This window comes from Saccopteryx bilineata, chromosome 5, assembly GCF_036850765.1.
Source record: "Saccopteryx bilineata isolate mSacBil1 chromosome 5, mSacBil1_pri_phased_curated, whole genome shotgun sequence".
NCBI classification, from domain to species: Eukaryota; Metazoa; Chordata; class Mammalia; order Chiroptera; family Emballonuridae; genus Saccopteryx; species Saccopteryx bilineata.
The window spans coordinates 574,039-598,041 of record NC_089494.1 but is presented as its reverse complement, the minus strand read 5'-3'; the positions used below and the strand labels follow the sequence as shown (position 1 = coordinate 598,041).

The following is a 24,003-nucleotide window of genomic DNA, read 5'->3' as shown; positions in this document are numbered from 1 at the left end:
CGTCCTCAGCCTGCCAGACCCCTGGCCCTCCGCGCACACACGCGCGCATGCACAGTAGGGGGCGGAGTACTTGCGAGTTCCTCGATAGGCCAGGTTGCCCACTCAACACAGCCGACCAGACACATGGGTACAGACTGGGAACGAAGAAATGGACTGTCCATCACAGATGACGTGTTTTACACAAAAGTCACCTGAACCCACAAAAAAAGCTGTTGGAACTAATAAGTGAGCTTTAGACTAGATGCACAACACATGACCACAACTCCAAAATCAAGTGTTCTTCTATACACTACAATAGGGACTACAAATGTGGCATTCATGACAGCACTAAGATCCAAAACAGATAAAAACTGAACAAAACATGAACGGAATCTGTATGTTAAAAACTACAGATGGTCAATGAAAAGTCAAAGACTGAAGGAGTGAAGAGACAACACACCACTGCTGGGGTCAGCTCCCCCCAGCTTGACCTCCAACTTCCCCGTGATTCCAACCAAAATCCAGCATGGATTTCCCCTAAGTCGACAGGTTGGTTCCAACATGGTTTTGGGAAGGAATGGGTCAGGGACAACCACAGCGAAGTGACAGAGCACAAAGCAGCAAGTCCGGTCTGCTGCGCACTGACCCCAGCTCTGTCCACCCTGTGACTGCGAGGGAATGTCCACACACAGCCTGGCGGACAGGGTCCCGCTGCGTGTCGGAACTACACTGAGAAGGTGGACTTTACTATACAGAAATCATACTTTTTAAGACTGACAAGCTCAACGTCACCGTATCTACTTTGCAGACAAGGCACCTGACCTGGAAAGGTCCTTCAGGAACAGCCAAGTCAGAGACATAAAGGAACACAAAGCCGTCTGCCCCGCCACAGAGGAAGTCTTTGGCGTTCTGAAGAGAGGGCGTTTCAGGCAGGAACAGGTGCAGAGACAGACCCTCGCGGGCGGCACGTACCTTCTCCTCTGCCAGGTGCAAGAGCTGCTTCTTGGCCTTCTCCACGTCTGAGGCAGGGCCCCGGATGACAACGGCGTCGCTCCCCGAGCCTTCCACGGGGAAGTGGATGTGGACCCCGCCGCACTCCTCCATGATGGAGCGGATGAGGCGGCCCTTGGTGCCGATGAGGGAGTTGTGCAGCCTGGCCGGGATGCAGACCTCCACCTCCGCGATGTTGGCCTGAAACCACAGCACGGGGGGGAGCAAGCACTCAGCCGGTTGGCGCGGCGTCGGCAGGCGAGGCCCAGAGCCTGTGCGTGCACAGCCGAGGTGTGCCCGTGTGGCACAGCGCAGACGGAAAGCCCGCTGTCGCGAGCAGCAGGGACAGGTCTGAAATGTCTGGGGAGGAGCCTTTTCTGGTGAAACCCTGTTGGCAGAGACTCTGCCTCCAGTCAAGATGAAACAACGGACTAGGTTTACCTGCCACCGACACAGTGGTGTTCGAGACACTGGAGACAGCACCCACGGTGAGCCCCATGACTGCCCCGTTAAGGCCCTGAGTCAAGGACAGAGCTGGCGGGTCAGCACGCAGGAGAGAGCGGGAGAGAGGCGCCCACGCCGACACACGGAGCTCGCCCGCTCCAGAAGAGGGGGAGGTAGAGCAAGGACGCAGAGGCTGCGGCGCAGTCCACACCCACGTCCACAGGACACGGAGCGTGCGCCCGAGTGGCTCGCCTCACGTGGCAGTGACTGGGTCACGTCCACAGGACACGGAGCGTGCGCTCGAGTGGCTCGCCTCACGTGGCAGTGACTGGGCCACGTCCACGGGACACGGAGTGTGCGCCCGAGGGGCTAGCCTCACAGGGCAGTGACTGGGCCACATCCACGGGACACGGAGCGTGCGCCCGAGTGGCTCGCCTCACGTGGCAGTGACTGGGCCGGATAAACACTGCCATGACCTCACCTAACACATCCAGAGAGGAGCTGACTAACAAAGCACAAACGTAAAATATCCAGCATCCACCAAAGCAAACTTCACGTCTGCCAGAGAAAAAAATACGGATATGCCAAGAAATAGAAAACACCCCCACAACGAGGACACAACAGCGGAAAACAAGCCAGGAATGAGAAGTTGGGAACAGCCACGGACAGTGATCGGGCCTTTGCACCACGCAGCCAGCCCACGGCTGAGAAGCTGAAGGGAAGTATGTGTCAGGTATGAAAACAAAAATTCAATCTGACCTTCACAGGTGAAAATAGTATGGGAATAGAAAAATACACTAGAGATGAGGTTACAGGCAGGTTAGACACGGCAGAAAATGAACAGATGTACAGGAACTCAGGGAGAAAGGGTGCCACGCCTCCACCCCACGCAGATCAGCAGAGCTTAAGTGAGTGGAAGGACACCACACTGCCTCCCATGCAGCTGAGTCCCTGAAGAGCAGGACCAAAAAGCTGAACAAAGACCTGCTTGACGGGCGGTGGTGCCGTGCAGAGCGCTAACCCGGGATGCTGAGGTCCCAGGTTCGAAACCGTGAAATTGTTGGCTTGAATGCAGGCTCACCAGCTTGAGCCCAAGCGTTGGCTTGAGCAAGGGGTCACTGGCTCGGCTGGAGCCCCCTGGTCAAGGCACATATGAGAAGCAATCAATGAACAACTAAAGTACTGCAACCACGAGTTGATGCTTCTCATCTCTCTCCCTTCCTGTCTCAGGAAGAAAAAAAAAGTGCAGGAGTTGGAGGGGGATGAGGAGGGATGAACAGGAAACACAGGATATATTACGTGGGTCAACATGTGAGTTTTTTCCCATTATTTGAATCTCCTTAAAAAATAACTGGGTATTTAAACAAGAAGGCCGACAAAGGCTGTGGCGTTCCTAACGCGTGGAAGGGGCCGCGGATGACGCACCAAGGGGGCAGGGTGAGCAACGGGGCGTCGCCTGCAGGGAGACAGCGGCGGGGGCGCCTCCCACTCCAGGGCAACCAGAGAAACAGTCAGTGGGAAAGGAGGCAGAGAAGAGACAAAACCAACCGCGTGCCAGTCCTGGGAGGTGACCGGCCGGGTGGAGGGGACAGAGTCACAGATTCATGGAGACAGCGTTTGTCTGGGAAGATGACAGCGTTCTCGGGATGGATGGTGGGGATGGCCGCTCAACAACCTGAATGTACTTAATGTCACTTAAAGACGACTCAGAAGATAAATTGTATGTTTTACCATAAACTTAAAAGTAAATCAATCACACTAAGTGTAATTTATTACACTTAAGTATATATAATAAAATATATAACATAACACACAATAGATACAATCCTAACCTAACAAATGTAAACTTCTCATTTTAAAATGCAGAGATTGTCAGACTGAATAGAAAAGCAAGCCGCCTAAAAGAAAGCCTTAATATATAGATTTCAAAGCAAATATTACTGCCAGGGATAAAAGAAGGGCATCTTATACGTATGCAAATTACATATATTAGAAATGAGAGGAGTAACATCACTACAAGCGATAAAAAGACAATGTGGAAACATTATGAAGATCTCTACGTCAATGCATTCAACAACTCGGATAACGGAGAAACCCTCGAAGGACCAAGCTCACGCGAAGGGCACCTGCTTCGTCCACACAGGGAAACACCACCCGGCAAAAGTATGAGCCCCAAGCTGACAGCGGAGGGGTGGGGTCAGGGTGGAAGGGGTGAAGGGGCCAGGAGGTCAGCTCCCAGGTATAAAAAAAGAAGTCCTGAGGTGTCTGTCGCGTAAGGTGACAGCTACACTTAATGATACTGGGCTGCATGTCTGAAAGTTGCTGAGAGAGAAATGTTCTCAGCACAAGAAAAAATTTTGTAATTGTGTGGTGATGGGGGTTTACTAGACTCACTATGGTGATCATTTCACAATGTATTAAACCATTACACTGTACACCCGAAACTAATATAATGTACATCAATTACATTTCAATTAAAAAATGAAGTACTGAGCCTGACCAGGCGGTGGTGCAGTGGATAGAACGTTGAACTGGGATGTGGAGGACCCAGGTTTGAAACCCCAAGTCGCTGGCTTGAGTGCAGGCTCATCAGCTTGAGCGCAGGGTCGCTGGCTTAAGCACAGGATCATAGACACGACCCCATGGTTGCTGGCTTGAGCCCAAAAGTCGCTGGCTTGAGCACGAGGTCACTTGCTCTGCTGTAGCTCCCCCCACCCCCCCACCCTAGTCAAGGCACATATGAGAAAGCAATCAATGAACAACTAAGGAGCTGCAACGAAGAACCGATGCTTCTCATCTCTTTCCCTTCCTGTCTGTCCCTATCTGTCCTCTCTGACACACTCTCTCTCTCTCTTACACACACACACTGATACCGTAATAACATGGATGAATCTCAAAATATGCAAAGTGAAGCAGCTAGACTGGAGAAGAGATACTATGATTCCCTTAAATCCGGAGGGGAAATCTTCACACAACATCAGAGCGGTTCGCTCCTCCGCAGACCCGAAGGACATTTCTGGCGGGCCAGCGGTTGAAAAGCACTGTCTTAGACGATGATGTAAAAACCCAGACTGATGTGGGGTGACAGCAGCCGGGTTGGACAGGGACACCGGGGAGCGGGGGAGGGGGGGAGGGAGGTGGGACAGGTGTTACGGGGCACGATGCCACTGCAGGCTGACAGACGAGCCTGCTGTCTTGACTGTGGAGATTGTTCCATGGACACACACCAACTACATCCAGTCCACACTGGTAGATGTGTAGTTTCTCACGTGTTCATTTCTTAAAAATGGAAAAAAACCCGCCTGACCTGTGGTGGCACAGTGGATGAAGCGTCGACCTGGAAATGCTGAGGTCCCGGTTCAAAACCCTGGGCTTGCCTGGTCAAGGCACATATGGGAGTTGATGCTTACAGCTCCTCCCCCCCCTCCTCTCTCTCTGTCTCTCCTCTCTCTCTGTCTCTCTCTCTCTCTGTTCTCTCTAAAATGAATAAATTTTAAAAAAAGTTAAAAAAAAAAGTTAAAAAAAAAAATGGAAAAACCCCCAAACCTTAACGCCTTCAGGGCATGACGACTTCCGAGCAGGCGCGTCCGATGCCACCGCTCCCAGGGCCCCCGGGGGCCCTGTGGGGAGTCCACCACGAGACAACAGCTCCTCTGGGAGAGCACTGCCCGCCTGACCCGCATGCCCGCCACCCCCATTACCAGGTCTTTCTGGATGGACAGGATGCGGCTCCGGGCAGCCTCGCAGTTGGCCCGCTTGCCCGTGATGACAATCGTCTCCGAGTTACTATTTTCTGCTGGAAGGTCGATCTTGGTGTTGCTTTCCTCACGAATCTGCAGGGAGAGGGGCCGTGACAAGTGACTACAACTGAGACACTCGGAGCAGGGGTGAGAAGGAAGCTCCCCCCTTCCAGTGTGAAGCCAGGACGGCCCAGAGCCCTGGGGCACGGTGAAGAGAGCCAGGATTCAGGGGTGAGCGTGCAGTTACCTTCTTAATGTTGGCGCCTCCTTTCCCAATAATGTTCTTGTGAAACTGTTTAAAGATTGGAACAGAGATCGAATAGCTATTTTCCACCTGAAAAACAAAAAGAGACGGCCCAATTAACCTCCACGCTAAAAAGTGCCCGGTCCCCAAGGGCAGGAAGAAACAACAGGCCGATGCAGAGCACACTTCACACCCCTGCCCTCCCCCTGCCCTCCTCCGCTCTCCCCCTGCCCTCCCCTCGCCCTCCCCCTGCCCTCCTCCGCTCTCCCCCTGCCCTCCTCCGCTCTCCCCCTGCCCTCCTCCGCTCTCCCCCCCTGCTCTCCCCCTGCCCTCCCCGTCCTCCCCCTGCCCTCCTCCGCTCTCCCCCTGCCCTCCTCCTGCCCTCCTCCGCTCTCCCCCTGCCCTCCCCCTGTCCGACCCTCAGAGGTCCGTGGCGAGCACGTCTGAGATGCCTGTGCAACCACTAAGTGGCCTGGCCCGTCACAGCTATTGTGGACAAAGCCCCCTTTGATAAACAGTGACCTTCCACCTGTCAGATGCATGTTCACAATCAGACGTAACAAAGTGTGATCAGATGCCCCGATAAGCACTGTAGGTTAAGAGGGAGTCCATGCCACCTCCAGGAGGAGAGAGGGCTGGGGACAGTCAGAGGCCAGGACACCAGGCCAGGACACCAGGCCGAGGAGTGAGCTTAGAACACACACAGACCTGGCTACTCTGTGGAAGCCCAGTGCTCCCGGCAGCACAATGAGCCCTGTGCAGGGAAGCCCACCGGACCCCTCTCCTAGATGGCCACGAGCTAAGTGTGTGCCTGCGAGTGACTGTGGAGAGCACAGACCCCCTGCAGCCTCCCCATCAACTGACCTCTCCTCTTTCTAGGTCTGAGGACAGGGACAGTCCATAAATGATGCTACTTGTACCAGCCTCTCTCCTCCCTGGACGGGAGTTTTCTACGCGTCTGTGACCCCGAAGGAAACAAGGTCACCTGGCACGGGCCAGAGGGAACCTTCCCACGTCAGTTCCACAGGACACTCGGCCTGTGAGACTTTCTGCCAGTTAAACATCAGGGTTGAGAAGTGGCACAACTGTCTCAAGTCCCTGAGAAGGCAGACCCACCCTGTGCCCAAGTGTGCTCCCCAAAACAGGTCCTGATGGCACACCCCACGACCCTGTCACACAGCGAAGGGGGAAAGCAGCCCCTACCAGATCTGCCACCATTTTCTGCATGTACTTCGTGCACTTCTCCACCTCGTTCTTGGGCCCTCGGAGCTGCACAATGTCGCTCTTCTGTGCTGGGTCTGGAAAGTTGATCATAACCTAGAACGAACCACCAATAAGCTGAGGTCGTCACTGGTGACAGAGAATAACCTGAGGTCGTCACTGGTGACAGAGAATAACCTGAGGTCGTCACTGGTGACAGAGAACTCCGAGACACTGACCCCTCCCAGGGCCAGTCAGCCCCCACTGACCCCTCCCAGGGCCAGTCAGCCCACACTGACCCCTCCCAGGGCCAGTCAGCCCACACTGACCCCTCCCAGGGCCAGTCAGCCCCCACTGACCCCTCCCAGGGCCAGTCAGCCCACTCCCGAGCACGATAAAGCCCCTGGGAACTCTACCTCTGGGAACTTGTCACGAATTTCACGAATCCGTTCACCCTTCTGCCCAATGATTGTGCGATGAAATCTCTGCTCAATGATTAGATCCTTGGTACGCTCATTTTCCTGAAAGTACAACTGAGGTTGTCATTTATCCCCAGGTGAGCAAACCCCTCACAGGAGGCACCACCCACTAGACACCTGCTCTCTCCACAGCCACACCACTGCTGCCCCGCCCTCCTGCACAAAGTGTAGCTGAAGAACGGACTGAGAGCCTTCCCACCAAAACTGCCGCTGAGCAGCCACGACACGACCACCAGGGCCACACACTCGGCGTGCGCACTAACTGGACCCAGAGACTGAGGCCAGTGACCCTCCTCACTGCCTGGAGGGCTGGACAATGGCCCTGAGCACATGATTAGAAAAGAACGGCTCGGCATAGGACCCTGGACCATGTGGTCCTCAACCGCCTCCAGCGGGCCCGGTAAGAGGTCAGAAGATACACAAACAGGGGCAGGAGGGGAAGAACATCACCTGCCCACCAGCCAACCAGGTGACAGAGTGCTGGGAGCTGTGGAGCAGACTGGCCTCAGACTGACAGAGACAAGGGTCCGTACTATAGAAACATGACAGTCCAGAGCAAAGCACCCTGGACACTCAGGACGAGAGTTGGCTGACCAAGGGGGAGAACACGGGACACTCCCAGGCTGAGCAGTGAGCTAGTGGATGGCCGGAGAGAAGTGGAGGCCACTCCACGCCCTGGACTACAGCTGAGGAACTCGAAGTCACCACTAAAAAGCCGGCCACTGGCATGGGGCTTGTGTCAGATGGGAAGAGGAATGCCCAGGTGCCGGCAGCTGGACCCTGGGGCTGGGTCCCACGTTGCTCTGCCCGCCGCAGGGCTCACCATGCGGGAGGCGAGTTCCAGCAGCTCCCGCTTGGCCTGCTGCACACCCTGAGGGTCCCCCTCGATCCGGATCAGGTTGCTCTTCTCACTGTCAGGAGGGATGCGCACAGACACCTTGTACTGGTCTTTGATTCTGTTGACTTAAGAACAAAAGGAAACCTTTTGGACTCAGGATCTGCTTACAGGCCACCAATGACCAACAGGACGAAAAGCCCAAATGACCCAACCAGCCATCCCACAAGCAGAAAGAATGAGGAGGCCCCCAAAGCGAGAATTCCCATCTTCCAGTGCAATCTGGATATGCCCTCCACGGGACAGACCACAGCAGCACTGCCCCGACAGCTCTGAGTGACCGATGGCCGGGACTAGAGAGCCTGGGTCTCAGCTGGTCTGAAGCGTGTGGGTGTCAGAATACAGCAGGTCCTCAAACAATGACATTGTGTTCAACACGCTTCATTACACCTTCTTTCTTTTAAAACTTACTGATATTTTTTAGAGAGACAATGAGAGAGAGAAAAGCATCAACTTGCCCTTCCACTTGTTATAGCTGTGCACTCACTGCTTGCTTCTCGTATGTGCTCTGACTGGGGACTGAACCTGCGACCCTGGTGCACCAGGATGACGTGTTATGCACTGAGACACTCAGCCAGGGCGACAACACGCTTTCATTATAAGGCTGAGGGGAAAAACCACGCTTCCCAGCAGGGCCACCGTGTGTGGAATGTGCAGGGTCTCCCACATCCACAAGAAAAATCTCCTCCAGAAACTCAGGTTCCTCCCACAGCCCAAGGGTGTGCACCTAAGGGGAACACCATGTCCACACTGTCCCCGTCTCTATGGGAGTGGCTGGCCCTGTCTACGAGGGGGTCCACCATGTACCCGGGGCTTCTGGGAGAGGCTCCAGCCACCCATGACCCTGAGCTGGACCGAGGGAGGGAAGACAGTTACCTTACTGGTTTTTATTCATCTTTCCCAAATGTACGTGTCGCTCACACTTACTTCAGTGTTTAGTATTAGCAGGGTCTCGGGTCTTTATTTGGAATTTGAAGCTGTGGGAACTCAACTCTGGTCCACAGCATGAGCCTCTGGTAAAACAGGCTTTCTGTACTTTGTTTCGCTTAATGTTGCAGTTTCCAAGAACCCATCGATGACGTTAAGTGAGGACACGCTGTGTGTGAAAGACCTCAAGTATTTCTAATGCGAAGGCAAGTTTGGGAACCTCAAATCAAAGAAACTTCTCGATAAATAAATATTAAGAGCCATTAAAAACCAGCAGCCCTCAGGCTAACCGAAGCTAGGAGCATCCCCACCAGCCCCGGACCCCACGGGGGCGGCACCGCCTGTGGCCTGCGCCTGTGGCCTGCGCCTGCGCCTGTGGCCTGCGCCTGCGCCTGTGCCTGTGTCTGCGCCTGCGCCCTGCGCCTGCGCCTGCGCAGATGCACAAGCGCCTGGCCGTCTCTGCACAGCGGGCGGAGCTGAGAGCACTCCTCGGGCACCGTCTCCCGACAGTGCCCAGCGCCCAGTGCCAGCAGGGCAGGTTCTGAGCATGCGTGCTCGGACACAGAAGGAGGTGCTGCTCAGGGCGGAACCAGGCAGGACAAGAATCAAGGGCACACAAGCTGGGTGGCAGCTTAGATTTATGTAAACAAACGAGTTAGAAACTGAACTAGAAGAAAACAGAACAGGCACAACTCTGAACCACGCTAAGTGATTCCACACGTCCCGGGGGGCAGAAACCAGAATTAACGTTAGCACTGTACCTCCTCACGTTTCTACTAAAACACTGCAGTCACCCAAAACAAAGCACACAAAAGCAGTTCATGGAGTGTGCACAGTTCAAGCCATGTGTGCAAATGAGCACTTAGAAGAGCTGCTCTGAGCGTGTTCAGTCACTTGTTACTTAAAAGGATCCCAGAACACAAGACTGACACCAGATAACAAGGGACAAGCTTGCATGTACTTTGAACAAAAAACGGGCCACCCAGGCCAACACCCCAGAGAGGGTGCACTCAGGGGTGTGTGTGTGTGTGGGGTGGTGTGTGTGGGGGTCCTCATAACCTAGGGCAGGACCCTGGCCTGGGGTACATGCTAGCCCTCACCTCCCTCCGCAGCTGAGACCCAGGGCTGTTTCTAGAACTGGGGAGCCCTGTGACATGTGCGATGGCCATGCAGGTAAACTGAACGAGAGAACGGTTTTCGGAACATCCTGGGATTCAAGGACAGCTCCCCTGACACGTTTCTGCCCCTGTCCCACCTTGTGCTACGCTACCTCTTCGACACAGGCGATTCCAGCGCCGAGCCCAGGCTCACACAGCTGTGTGCCCAGCAGAGTCCCTCCCGTGCTGTCTGCCTGGAGCACGAGTCTAGGAATGCCTGACTCCTCCCTTGGTCAGCTCCAGGTCAGGGGTTAGGGATGGGAGCAGCGCTGCTGGACCTCACCCAACAATTCCAGAGGACAACACCGTTGGGGGCGCCTTCACCATGGCCCTTGTGGGTGACTCAGAAACTGACCCAGTTGATCACGTTTGCCTCTAGGCCAAACAACTGGGTGAGGGCACCCAGTGTGACACTTGGTGGCTTTTTCCCAGCTGCCCCCGCGGTCCACCTCACTCACTGTTGGCTCCACTCTTCCCAATTAGATGCCTGTGGAACTTGTGGTCGATGCTGATCTCCACGTAGTCCATGCGGTGGATCTGTGGAGAACAGAGCACGTCCATGAGCCGTGTGGCTGGGCGGCCAGAGCGGCAGCTGCTGCCTTTTCTGACCACTCACCGCCAGGACGGCAAACTCACCCCTCGGCCCCCATGCAAGACCCTTCTGTCTCCATGCCTCTCTGGGCTCCTGGCCCGGTTCTAACTGTCTCAGAACCCAGTGCTCACCCAATGGGCCCCCTTCCTGTGCCCACGCCCGTGAGGCCTGAACATGCAGCCCATGCTCAGTCACCAGCACCGGGAAAAGGTGCCTCACCAAGTCTTTCACCATGGCTTCGATCTGCTCCTGGGCCACATTGACATCCTCCGTGGGGCCTTCCAGCGTGATCTTGTCCTCACCCTCCGTGAACTCGATGTGAACCTAGCACAGCAAAACAAGGGACATTGAGGACGGACGGCACAGCAGCACCGACTCCGAGAACCCACAGTGCTTCCCGGAGGCGGCGGCTTGTCCCAAGCTGCTTCCTGACACCACAGGAGCTGCGAAGGGGGCCTGAAGAACGCTGTTATGTCGGTTCTAAAGGTAATGGACAGAGTCATCTTTCCTTTACCAGAACCGGGAACTGCACAGTCCCTTACACGGCAGTCACCAGCAGGCAGGGCGCTGCACCTCAGGGTGCCTCCCTGTGCACGCCCGCCCCCACGGGCCGCAGAGGAGGCACTCACATGGCCAGATGCTGACCCAGTGCAGCTCCCAAGGCAGTCCCCAGCCAAGGCCACTGCACTCCTATACACAACACATTGGGCGAGGAAGTGACCGCATGGGAGACTGGCCTCAGGAAGCCAGGCCATCAGTATGGACCAGAAATCTGATCTTGGAAGAAATAAGATGTCTACAGAGCAATACAATATAACGGTATGTCCTCTGGTTCAAATCCCCTGGGACTATTGTCTCCTCTGGAAAACCAAGAGGACCTCCAGGACAAACAGGCAGAGAACAGGGCCACTAACTCCCTTCTTCACACAATTAGCAGATAAAGTTTGCTCTTCAGAATTTACAGATGTGCCTGACCAGGCAGTGGCACAGTGGATAGAGCGTCGGACTGGGATGCAGAGGACCCAGGTTCGAGACCCCGAGGTCTCCAGCTTGAGCGCGGGCTCATCTGGTTTGAGCAAAAGCTCACCAGCTTGGACCCAAGGTCGCTGGCTTGAGCAAGGGGTCACTCCGTCTGCTGAAGGCCTGCAGTCAAGGCACATATGAGAAAGCAATCAATGAACTAAGGTGTCACAACAAAAAACTGATAATTGATACTTTTCATCTCTCTCTGTTATTGTCCCTTTCTATCCCTCTCGCTGACTCTCTGTCTCTGTAAAAAAAAAAAAAAGAATTTATAGATGTGACTACTAAGGAAGTTATGATGCCATAATAAGTAGATAAGGTGTTTCTTAAGACGCTCATCAAACCTAGCAATACACATTCTTTCTGGTTGAAGAGACCAAGAATGACAGAGACACTCATCCTAATTTTTGAAAAACATGCCCGTTTTCAAAGACACCCAGCAGGACGAACAGCAGCCCCAAGACAAAGCCCAGAAACAGGACGGCGAGAAATGAGGCCGACCCGGTGCGGCAAAAGCAAGGTGCCCTCACCTTTGGCATCTGCTGAGTGATCTTGGCCAGGTTCTGCCCTTTCTTGCCAATGATGAATCGGTGAAGCCAGGATGGAGCAGTGACGGAGGAAACTGTGAAACTGTTGGCCTAGGAGAACCAGGAGACAAGCCTGAGAGTTCGCAGCATCCAGGCTGCTCCGTGGGGCTCGGAGCAGGCGAGCAGCCGAGATCCACCGGGATCCACCCCAGATCCACCCGGGATCCACCGGGAAGCAGTTACCTTGGCATAGACCTCCGTCAGCGCCTGTCCTAGCTTCTCAGGCTCGCCTCGAAGTATCACGGTCTCGGAAACGCTGTCTGAGGGTGGGATCTCCACAGAGACTCCCGTTCTTTCCAGGATCTCCTGCAGGGAATTGCCCTTGGGCCCGATGACATACTTGTGCTGGGACTTCTTCACCTCCACCGCAATGGTTGTGGTCTTCTTTTTCTAAGTGAGAGCACAGCAAGGGTGTCAGAGGAGAGGGCACGAACGGGGCCAAAGGCAGAGTGTTGCCACAAAAAGGGAGAGAACAGGAAACGGGCCCAGACGAGAGCTGCTGAGCCCCTGGAGGGACAATGATGACCGGTCAATCTCCAGAAACTCTACTAATCAAGGGCTATGTTTTCTCCTCAAAGAATTAACTGAGAATTTAAGTCAAACCCAGACTGATAATGGCAGCTTGGAAAAGCTAAAAACACCAAGTCCTCTCCCCACAGTGAGGAACAAATTTCAGACTCCAAAGTCACCGATGGGAGCCAACAGCTCAAAGACGCAGCCACTGGTGAGCAGTGCGTCCAGCCCGCAGCAGCCCGGCCTGGGGAGGGGAATCAGAGTGCTGGGCAGTGCGTCCAGCCCGCAGCAGCCCGGCCTGGGGAGGGGGCCAGAGTGCTGGGCAGTGCGTCCAGCCCGCAGCAGCCCGGCCTGGGGAGGGGGCCAGAGTGCTGGGCAGTGCGTCCAGCCCGCAGCAGCCCGGCCTGGGGAGGGGGCCAGAGTGCCGGGCAGTGCGTCCAGCCCGCAGCAGCCCGGCCTGGGGAGGGGGCCAGAGTGCCGGGCAGTGCGTCCCGCCCGCAGCAGCCCGGCCTGGGGAGGGGGCCAGAGTGCCGGGCAGTGCGTCCAGCCCGCAGCAGCCCGGCCTGGGGAGGGGGCCAGAGTGCCGGGCAGTGCGTCCAGCCCGCAGCAGCCCGGCCTGGGGAGGGGGCCAGAGTGCCGGGCAGTGCGTCCAGCCCGCAGCAGCCCAGCCTGGGGAGGGAGCCAGAGTGCCGGGCAGTGCGTCCAGCCCGCAGCAGCCCTGCCTGGGGAGGGAGCCAGAGTGCCGGGCAGTGCGTCCAGCCCGCAGCAGCCCGGCCTGGGGAGGGAGCCAGAGTGCCGGGCAGTGCGTCCAGCCCACAGCAGCCCGGCCTGGGGAGGGAGCCAGAGTGCTGGGCAGTGCGTCCAGCCCGCAGCAGCCCAGCCTGGGGAGGGAGCCAGAGTGCTGGGCAGTGCGTCCAGCCTCCAGCATCGAGCTCAGCCCCCTCCAAGGACAACAGGACATGGAGCAGCGCTGGGCCCTGACACCCCCATTCCTGCCGCGGGGACTCCCTGCCCCATCGCTACCTTCTCCTCGTAGATCTTCTTGATCCGAGCCACGGCCTGAGCCAGCTGCTCCTTCTCCCCAGTGAGGACGATCTCCGTCCGGTTGACGCTGGGCGGGGGGATGTTGATGCGCGTCCCTGTCTCCTGCATGATCTCGCCAACAAGCCGGTTGTAAGGCCCAGAAATGAAGGGGTGGAATGCCTTCTCCACTTCCAACCTCTCCACCGCACGCTTATCCTGGACAGGAGAGGACAAACCTGAGCACAGGTCTGGCCACGGCCTGGGGACAGACGGGCATGGCCATCGGCCCGGGTGGAGGCAGTGCAAGCACACCAGGCCCACCGCTCGCCTACCTGCTCCGCGGAGATGAGCAGAACTTCGTGGCGGGCTTTCTCGATGCCTTCTTTGGTGCCGGTGATCCTGATCTGGTTACTCGCGTCATCCGGGCGTGGGATCTGGATTTTGGTTGCAGTTTTTAGCTCCAAGTCTTGTAGCTTCTCTCCATTTTTGCCGATAACAAAGCGATGGTGCTCTTTGGGAATTGCAACCGTTGCTGAGGCCTACAACAGGCAGAGAGTCAGAGAAAACAGAAGTATGTGTGAGTTCTGAAAAAGATTGTTTCCACGATATGCCTCTGGCTAGAACACCATTCTCAGCTGCTCCTGCGACTCAACCCCCACTATCTTTTAGAATAGTCTCAGGTTAAACATTACCTGCTGGGGGACGCTTGTGCTGACCGCCTGGCTAGGTTAAGTTCCAGTGTGGTGTATTCTCTTGGCCTCAGATCACACTCTCAGCTACTGTAATTATCTAGGGCAGTGTTTCCTAACCTTTTTTGTGCCATGCCCCACCTTAACCTTTCTAAAATTTTTATGTCCCCCCCTATGTAACATAATTTTTAACATTAAAAAATTGATTTGTTCACTTAATAAACATAAATGATAGGTTCTAAGAAGAAATCACTATGAAATTGTTAACAAAACACAGTAAGCAAAATTTCAAAACATATAATGAAAAACAAATTTAAATTCCAAATAATTTTAATACAGATTTTTCTATATTTATTATTTTAATTTAGTGTGATCCCTTGCGCTTGATGCTTGCTGCACAGAGATTTTATATTAGGTCCCAATTTGGTTAGCTTTAGTCTCAAGTCTCCACGTTGTGTTATATCCAGCCGATTTCTTTTTTTACCAGTAAATCATTTACAGCACCAAATCCACATTCAGCTAAAAATGAAGATGGAAACGGTAGCAATAGTTTTCTTGCACATTCGGTTGAATTTGGGTATTTGATTTCTGTTTCCTCACAAAGCCATGCCATCGCTCCTTTGATATTAAATAAAGCTTTAACTGACTCATCATTTTACAATTCTGCGAGTTCTTCTTGATACTGCATATCTGATATATCAGACAAATCCACTAACATTGGCTGCATCATCCATGTTGGGAAATCAATTTGTTTTAAATCAGAAAATCTTTCTTTTAAATCAGCCGATAGAACATTTAAATGATTGACAATAACAAGTAAAGCGGTATCAGTTACTTCACATTTTTGGAGCCAATGAAACTGTTTAAAGTTTTTGTTGTTAATATGTTTCTGACATAACTCAATATTGGTAATGAAACCAAATATCTTTGCTTTTGCATCGACAAGAATTTTATTTGTTCCTTGGAGTTGCTTATTTAATATATTTAGTTTTTCAAAGATATCGGCTAAATAACTCACAAATGCTTTACCATCTATTGTTAACAGATACTTCATTTCAGGTTTGTCGCTTAAAAAATCACTAAGAGTATCAAACAGTTCCATAAATATTTTCAAACAGTTTCCTTTAGATAGCCATCTTACTTCAGTATGAAGTAAAAGTCTCACGTGGTCTTCATTTTGTTCTTCACAAAATAGCTTGAAAAGACGCTCACATTTGGCACTAGCTTTAATAGCATTAACATACTTTATTACTGTATGTAATAATTCATTCAGAACAGGCGAGATGTTTTTAGCTACCAAGTTTTCCTTATGAATAACACAATGCACAAGAATCATTTCTAGATTCGTATCTTTCATCAATTTTAAGCAGCCATTTTTCTTGCCCATCATATTGGGAGCACCATCTGCAGCACAAGATGTTATATTTTTCATTAGTATATCATTGACATCTAAGTAGTTTTTTAGCTTATTATATATATGTTTGGAGGTAGTGGTGCTTTCTAATCTTTTACAGAACAACATTTCTTCAGCAAAATGTCCTTTATCAATATATCTTATGTAAGTTATCAATACTGCCTCACTGTCTCTCAAAGTTGATTCATCTATTTGCAAGGAGAATTTTCTTGTTTTCAGCTTTTCAATAAGTTGTTTTTCAATATCCTCACTCATTTCGTCTATTCTTCTGCTAACAGAATTGTTACTGAGTGGCATAGCTTTTACATCTTTGTCATCTTTTTCAAGAACCGTTTTAAGAAATGCTGATATAGACGGTTTTATTAAATTCTCTCCTATAGTGTGATTTTCGCTAGTTTTAGCGATGAATAAAGAAATTTGATAACTAGCCTCAAGAACATGATTATTAGTTGAAGTACGAGCAGTAAATAGAGACTTTAATGTTCTTTTTTCAAAATTTTTCTTTAAAGTTTTAAAGTAACTCAAATCTGAATTAATATGAGCACTATGTTTCGCCTTCAAATGCGCCTCAAGACGACCTCATTTCATTGATTTGTTGGTTAAGCATTGCTGGCATAAAAGACAAAAAGGAATCCGCTCATTGTGAACAGCGGGTATGAACCCAAATTTTAAATATTCCTCCAAATATTGATGAGTTTTTTTCTTGCTTGCACCACTCATTTTACTATGGGCTATAATAAAAATAAGATCAATTAAAAACTAATATTAAAATGTGTTAAAATATATTCAATGTGACATAAACGTATACTAAAAATTCATATTTATTTAAATGTATATAACACATTTACTACACTACCACCACAAATCAAAAGGTATCTATATTTTTTCCACTTGACAAAATTTTCTGGAAAGTTATGCTTCTAAAATTAAAATTGTCGTGCATGCACTATTATAGCCCCAATAATATTTATAAAATATTATTGCTTTCTAGCCCCGATGCAAGAAGTACTTAATAAAGAGTTTAATATTGATAAAAATAAAATCAAATACTTATCAATTATATCTATGCAATATATATATGTATATTTATTAAATCAATAAGCTTTTACAACAGTTTTGACTGACACTTATTTCAAATTAACACCAACTGAATGATGTGAAACACTACAGAAGTTGCGATGGGCCAATTAGGTGAGAATAACTGTGTTGTTTAGCGAGTTTTTAAAACGTCCGGGGTTCCCCGCGGCAGACAGCATGCTCCGCGGTGAACCCAGGACGAAGTTTACTTGACGACGCCAATCACCCAGTTGATATTTTGGTCTCGTCAAATGAAATTATACTTAATAATTATTTACCGCAATTATTTAAGAATTGCATTTTTTGTTAAATTTGGTACCGATATCTAGCATTGCATTTAAATGGCCCGGGGCGAAAGAGTTAAAGTCGTGTCGAGTCCATTTTCAAATTGCCCCCCTTAACTATCTAATTACCCCCCGGTGGGGCATGGGCCCCACGTTGGGAAACACTGATCTAGGGGTAATTCTTTGTTCAGCATCTTCTCGGCCCAGCCACAAGCTATCAGGAGGACAGGAACACCCAAGTCCCTCTGTCTCGGTCCATGTCAGTGGACCCGTCACCCCGTGCTGGGCATGGTAGGAAAGCAGGGACTACTGAGTCACCAGACTCAGCTCCGTTTCTGGAGTGGTGGGCTGTCCTTTTCAGACATGGGTACTTTGTGGTAACAAACTCTTCTCTCTTTCTCCACTATAACCAGTTAAAACAGACAACTCATCTGAGTGAAGAAAATGAAAATAATCCAAACTCCTCATCCCATGACTCAAACTGCCAGTAATCCATCAACGTCCTGAGACCACAGAGAGCCGGGAGGACGAGAGGGTTCCAGGCGTTCTAACTCCGTACAAACAGCCAGCATCTGAGAGAACTTGAAGAGAAAGGACAGCACCGAGGTTCCACCACGTCCCAGCACAGTCCCAGACCAGCCAGCGTCCCCTCTTCCCCAAGGGATAGTTTTATACAGAATTTTCAACACTCACAACAGAAATGTTAAATTCTATTACAGAGGCAATAAAAAAGGTCCTTGCTTCCTAACTAGTGTGGAAACCAAGGCCCTTGGCTTATTCATAACGATCAAATACAGTTTATTCCAAAAATGGTTCGATATTAGGGAATCTACTTATATAATTCATCTTATTATTAGATCTAGACAAAAAATCAGATTATCATCTCCACAAAACTCAAACCCATCCATGGCAACAATCCACAAGAAAACGGCCACCAGGGCACACCCAGCACAGTGTGAGCTGCGCGGCCCGTTCACACACGTCCTCTCACTCTTTCCTTTTCACACGACAAAACACACGCACACGCCACAGCCCAAAGCTGTCCCTGACGGAAAGCGCTCGTTAAGGCTGTGCACGCCCACAAGACGACCTCCACTGGAGCGTGGGGGGGGGACAGAGGGGGACAGGGAGAGCCGCAGCCCGCACTGGGGGGGGACACAGGGGGACAGGGAGAGCCGCAGCCCGCACTGGGGGGGGACACAGGGGGACAGGGAGAGCCGCAGCCCACACTGTGGGGGGGACACAGGGGGACAGGGAGAGCCGCAGCCCACACTGTGGGGGGGACACAGGGGGACAGGGAGAGCCGCAGCCCGCACTGGGGGGGGGACACAGGGGGACAGGGAGAGCCGCAGCCCACACTGTGGGGGGACACAGGCAAAGAGGGGAAAGGACAGGAAGGGGCCAGGTTCCAAGCCAGCGAAGGAGACAGAATGTGGACATCAGAGATCAGAAAGCATGTCCTGGCCAGTGGCGCAGTAGATAAAAGTGTCATCCCAGGGCACGGAGGTCACCGATCATGATCCCGGGGTCACTGGCTCAATCATGGTGTTGCCAGTTCGATCTCCGGTCAGGACACATATAAGAAGCAATCAGCTGATGCATAACTAAGTGGGACAATTCACTGAAGCCTCTCTCTCTCTTCCTCTCTCTTGAATCGATGGAAAAAAAGAAATCAGAAGCATGCCTTAGAAGGTCTAATGTGCCTGACCTGTGGTGGCGCAGTGGATAACGCATCGACCTGGAAATGCTGAGGTCGCCGGTTCAAAACCCTGGGCTTGCCTGGTCAAGGCACATATGGGAGTTGATGCTTCCAGCTCCTCCCGCCTTCTCTCTCTCTCCTCTTTAAAAATGAATAAAGAAAAAAAGAAAAAAAAAAAGATAAAAAAAAAAAGAAGGTCTAATGTGACTGTGAGCGAAGAGCTGCTGCTGAAGTCTGTGTGTAGCACAAAGACCAATACATCAGGACGACGTGGAGCCGTCCTGGAGGGCTGCACAGGCTGCACCACGCACGAGAGCAGGACACCAGCACAGAGACCGGGTCAGACGGACACCCAGGAGCAGGTCCAAATGACTCAATAAAAAACAGCCACTCGAATAACGGGGTGGGTGGGGAAGTTCCTTTGAAAATGGCCTTGGTGAGGGGAGAGCAAGGTGGGAGCCGGGGACAGTGGGCGTGTCCCGGCTCCGTTCACAGCACACTCCACACACAGCAGGACTGGAATCGTGAGAACACCTCTACACGCACCAGGGAAAGTACAAATACACATCCTTACAACTTCGACATGAAAAAAACTTTCCTAACAGTGACTCAATATAACAAACTGTTCGATGAATCTGAGTAAATAAAAATAGACTTCCATAGAGCAGGACAAGACCAAACACAAATGGCACACCGAGAAACATCATTTTGTAGCATGCGACTGATAAGGGTTTTAGGGGCCCAAACACACTGAGCAACGTGGACAACTTGACCGTAACAGAGGGGCAAACATACACGGTGCACAGGGAAAGCAAAGGCCCTTGGACACGGCCAGATGCTCAATCTTGCTCTTAGAACATTGCCTTTCAGACCGAAATCCCCAACACTGGCTGGGCCTGGAAAGGACACGGGAAGTGGCAGAGGGCAGGGGCACAGCCCGAGGGAAGGGACCTCACTGTCATGGCAAAGTTATGGCTGCAGTTCTACTAGCTGACCAGCCACCTCAGCCCAGGAAACCACCCCAACATACACTGGGTAAAACAGAGAACAGCAGGTGCGTAAGGCTTTCCTGTGACATGATTACTAACAGCAGACGTTGGGAAGCCACCCAAGTGCCCACGGGAGAGAGGTCAGGTGCAGGACCTGATCACCCAGCTGCACCTGCAATCATCGAACGTTTAAGAAACTTTTCAAAGCAGGAAATAAACTAAAGCGAATGAATGAATCCAACTAACCTAACCTAAACAGAAGAATAATTTCAAGTGGTTGCAAAACCCACGACCCTGCAGCTTAATTAGAAGGATCAATTTGAGCTCAAGAAACTTTCCACTACAAATGTCAAGGGTTACTGGCCAAAAGCAGATTTGGGGCCTGTGGAAGGACATGGCTCCGGTCAGGCCACACTTTTCAGCTAGGTGGACGGTCTAAAAGCTGCAGGGGCTCAGGCAGGGGGGGGGGGGTAGCCAGGGATGGGGGGGCCAGGCCGGGGGGGGGCACTGGCCAAAGGTGAGGCAACTTCAGCCTGAAGAATGACTCATAAGCACGTCACAAGTTCTAACAACACTATAGATTCATGGATCACCAGTGAGGACGAGAGTGTCGATTTCAGTCTACAAACCAGGGAAGAAAACAGGAGCAGCCACCTGTCCCGCCCTTCCCACCTCCACTGCCCAGGAGACAACGTCTTCCTCAGAGAACACCTGTGGACGCGGGCAGGGAGACGGAAAGCCCCCGGCAACTCACAAGGCAACACCTAAGCACAGACGGATCCGGAACTTTGGAATGGATGGGTTTGCTGGAAACACCTCAGCCTATTGATCACCCCGGGATCAATAACAAGTACACAGCACCACCTACAAGTTTTCTGGCCAAACAAAAAGCTGAACAGGAAGTAGCCAAGCCCCCAGACCTGACCACCAGTGTACAGGAAACAGTGGTGGAGTGGGACAAACCAGACACCTGCCTGGCCCCAAAGGAGGGGGACGCACTGCTGAGGACAGAGGAAGGACTCGAGGCCCAGCCAGCGGCAGCTGCGTGAGGACAAGACGTGCACACCCCAGCAAGGGACGTCCACACAGACGGGGTGGGATGTGGGTGCACTAAGAAATTACTATTAATTTTAGTGAGCTAACAGCAAAGGGGTTACAGTTAAAACAAAACGACTTGAGGGGTGCCACACTGAATTATTTACCAGTGAACGTGCACCAGGGTTTGCTCTAAAGTAACGAGGGGGAGGGAGGAGGGAGGCAGAGACAACTGCTTTCAGTGTCCCCACTGCCACCCAGAATATTCGAGTACTCACTAGCTAATAGCAAGTCCTAGTGGCTACTATGCACCAGCCACACTGGGAAGCAGTTTATACACATTTCCCACTTTCTGCACTTAAGTGACTTAAATAACTCACTGAAGCTAGCAGAGTTTGGGACTGTCCCAAGGCCCTGAGTGGCTGAGTCAGTCTCCTCCTCCTGCTAAGCCGCTAGCACTGGGGTCGGTAACCTTTTTGGCTGAGAGAGCCATGAATGCCACATATTTTAAAATGTAATTCCAGGTTCGATTCCCGGCCAGGGCACACAGGAGAAGCGCCCATTTGCTTCTCCACCCCTCCGCCGCGCTTTCCTCTCTGTCTCTCTCTTCCCCTCCCGCAGCCAAGGCTCCATTGGAGCAGAGATGGCCCGGGCGCTGGGCATGGCGCTGTGGCCTCTGCTTCAGGAGCTAGAGTGGCTCTGGTCGCAATATGGCGACGCCCAGGATGGGCAGAGCACCCCCCCCCTGGGGGGCAGAGCACCGCCCCTGGTGGGCGTGCCGGGTGGATCCCGGTTGGGCGCATGCGGGAGTCTGTCTGACTGTCTCTCCCTGTTTCCAGCTTCAGAAAAATGAAAAAAAAAAATAAAAATAAAAAAAAAATAAATAAATAAAATGTAATTCCACGAGAGCTATACAACGACCCATGTAGGTTACACATTATCCAATAAAAATTTGGTGTTGTCCTGGAGGACAGCTGTGATTGGCTCCCGCCACCCGCAACCATGAACATGAGCGGTAGGAAATGAATGGATTGTATTACATGAGAATGTTTTATATTTTTAACGCTATTATTATTTTTATTAAAGATTTGTCTGCGAGCCAGATGCAGCCATCAAAAGAGCCACATCTGGATTGCGAGCCATAGGTTCCCGCCCCCTGAGCTAGCCCGACCCCTCCCGCACCAGAGCCCCACGTTCTCACCACCACGCGTCCCAGAGCGCATTCTCGAGGACTCAGCGGCAGGAGGAAAGGCCCCCAGTTCTAAATAAACCTACAAAGCTCTACTTGTCAGAGAACCTGATGATTCTCTACATAGATTCTTGGTCTTTAAGTGACTCCTGTTCGGGAGAAAGGCTCCACAGGTTTACTTATTTACTCATCTTTTTTTTTTTTAACAAGAGAGAGGGACAGACAGGAAGGGAGAGAGATGAGAAGCATCAACTCGTAGCTGTGGCACTTTAGTGGTTCACTGATTGCTTCTTCTATGTGCCTTGACTGAGGGGACTCCAGCCAAGCCAGCGGCCCCGGTTCAAGCAAGCAACCTTGGGGTTTTGAACCTGGGCCCTCAGCGTCCCAGGTCGACATTCTATCCACTGCGCCACCGCCTGGTCAGGCAGTTCACTTGTTTATTATGATGGTTTCCAAATAAATCCCAGCTCTGGTATCACTTCTTAGGACTCTGGAACTGGCTCAAAACAGACAGACTGTGAGAGTCCGGGCCTGGCAGTGTGCACTAACCAGAGCGCCACTGACTCTGTTTGGACTAGGTGCTGCTCGTCTACACGGTCCCCTTGCTACGCCACGGAGCGAGCTCAGCTCCTTTTAAATGTATCAAACGCTGGGACTGCTTTGAACTTTCAGTTCATTCACTCCAATAGCCCAAATGAGAGATGTGTCTCGGTTCTATTACTGAATTAGTGGTTTTTCACTAAAAATGTTCAGAGGCTCCAAAAGTTGCCATCCCACCCCTGAACTACGAAACCTGCCATACTAGCGGGAGGTCTGAGGAAGTGTGAGTGCACCCAGTCCGGTGGACCAGGCTAGGGGACACCCACCTGTGTCTGCAGCCTGGCAACAATGTCCTTCCGGGCTTTCATGACGGCGTCCAGCTTCCCAGAGACCATGATGGAGAGGCCCTGGTCTTTGGCCAGAGACAGCTCCAGGTGAGCACCGGTCCTCTGCATGATCTCAAGGCAGATTTTTGCTTGTTCACCTTCTCCAAACTGGTTCATGTCCTTGTATTTTCTCTCCTCCAGGGGTACATGGAACACCTGCTCAGAGAGGTCAACGGGCAGGTAAACGGTCAAGAGGAGAAGGAGGACGTGTAAGCGTCCAAGCACTGGGTGCCACCCCTCTCCCCACTGCTAGAAGGCCTAGGGCAGCAAAGAGACAAGCAGAAAGCGCTCAAGGTCAGGAGGCTGACCTTCCCGTGAAGCAGCAGCCACACCCGGCAGAGCTGCAGACACGGCAAGTGTGGTGAAGGAAAGGGCAGGCTGGGGGCTGCGGGGTGCAGGCCGAAGGGAGGTCCTGAGGATGGCCAGGAAGACAGTTCCTGAAGAGTCAGGACACAGCTGGCGATGCCGGGGCACGAGGACGAGTGGAGAGAGCGCAAAGGCTTAAGGAAGGCCTGTGGGGGGCAGTCTGAGCGGGGGGGAGGGGGGGAGGCTATGGTGAGGTGCTATCAGCAGGACACGTCTGACTGCCGATCGGACCCCAGCTACTCTGCAGAGGGGAACTGAGCACAACACACTGAGCAGGGGTTTAGCAAGACCAGGAGGACGGGAGGAGACCGACAGACAGAAGGAAGGCCCAGGACACACTAGTTCCGAGAGCCTGGGTGTAGGGGTGGTGCCCGGGAGGAGACCGACAGACAGAAGGAAGGCCCAGGACGCACTGGTTCCGAGAGCCTGGGTGTAGGGGTGGCGCCCGGGAGGAGACCGACAGACAGAAGGAAGGCCCAGGACGCACTGGTTCCGAGAGCCTGGCTGTAGGGGTGGTGCCCGGGAGGAGACCGACAGACAGA

At 52.2% G+C, this 24,003-nt stretch overlaps 1 protein-coding gene across 2 annotated transcripts in view; it reads right to left on the bottom strand.

Annotated features, from left to right (window-relative positions):
* HDLBP (high density lipoprotein binding protein) overlaps positions 1-24,003 on the bottom strand; it is an 80,640-nt gene that overhangs the window by 10,418 nt on the left and 46,219 nt on the right. For both annotated transcript variants that reach the window (XM_066233691.1, XM_066233690.1), the window contains exons 5-17: positions 23,036-23,251; positions 14,126-14,332; positions 13,794-14,009; positions 12,441-12,647; positions 12,201-12,308; positions 10,867-10,971; positions 10,514-10,592; positions 7,900-8,039; positions 7,014-7,118; positions 6,601-6,714; positions 5,401-5,487; positions 5,115-5,246; positions 952-1,170 (exon numbers count right to left, since the gene is read on the bottom strand). In XM_066233691.1, coding sequence (XP_066089788.1) covers positions 952-1,170; positions 5,115-5,246; positions 5,401-5,487; positions 6,601-6,714; positions 7,014-7,118; positions 7,900-8,039; positions 10,514-10,592; positions 10,867-10,971; positions 12,201-12,308; positions 12,441-12,647; positions 13,794-14,009; positions 14,126-14,332; positions 23,036-23,251 — 1,935 coding nt within the window. The remainder of the gene's footprint in view (positions 1-951; positions 1,171-5,114; positions 5,247-5,400; positions 5,488-6,600; positions 6,715-7,013; positions 7,119-7,899; positions 8,040-10,513; positions 10,593-10,866; positions 10,972-12,200; positions 12,309-12,440; positions 12,648-13,793; positions 14,010-14,125; positions 14,333-23,035; positions 23,252-24,003) is intronic.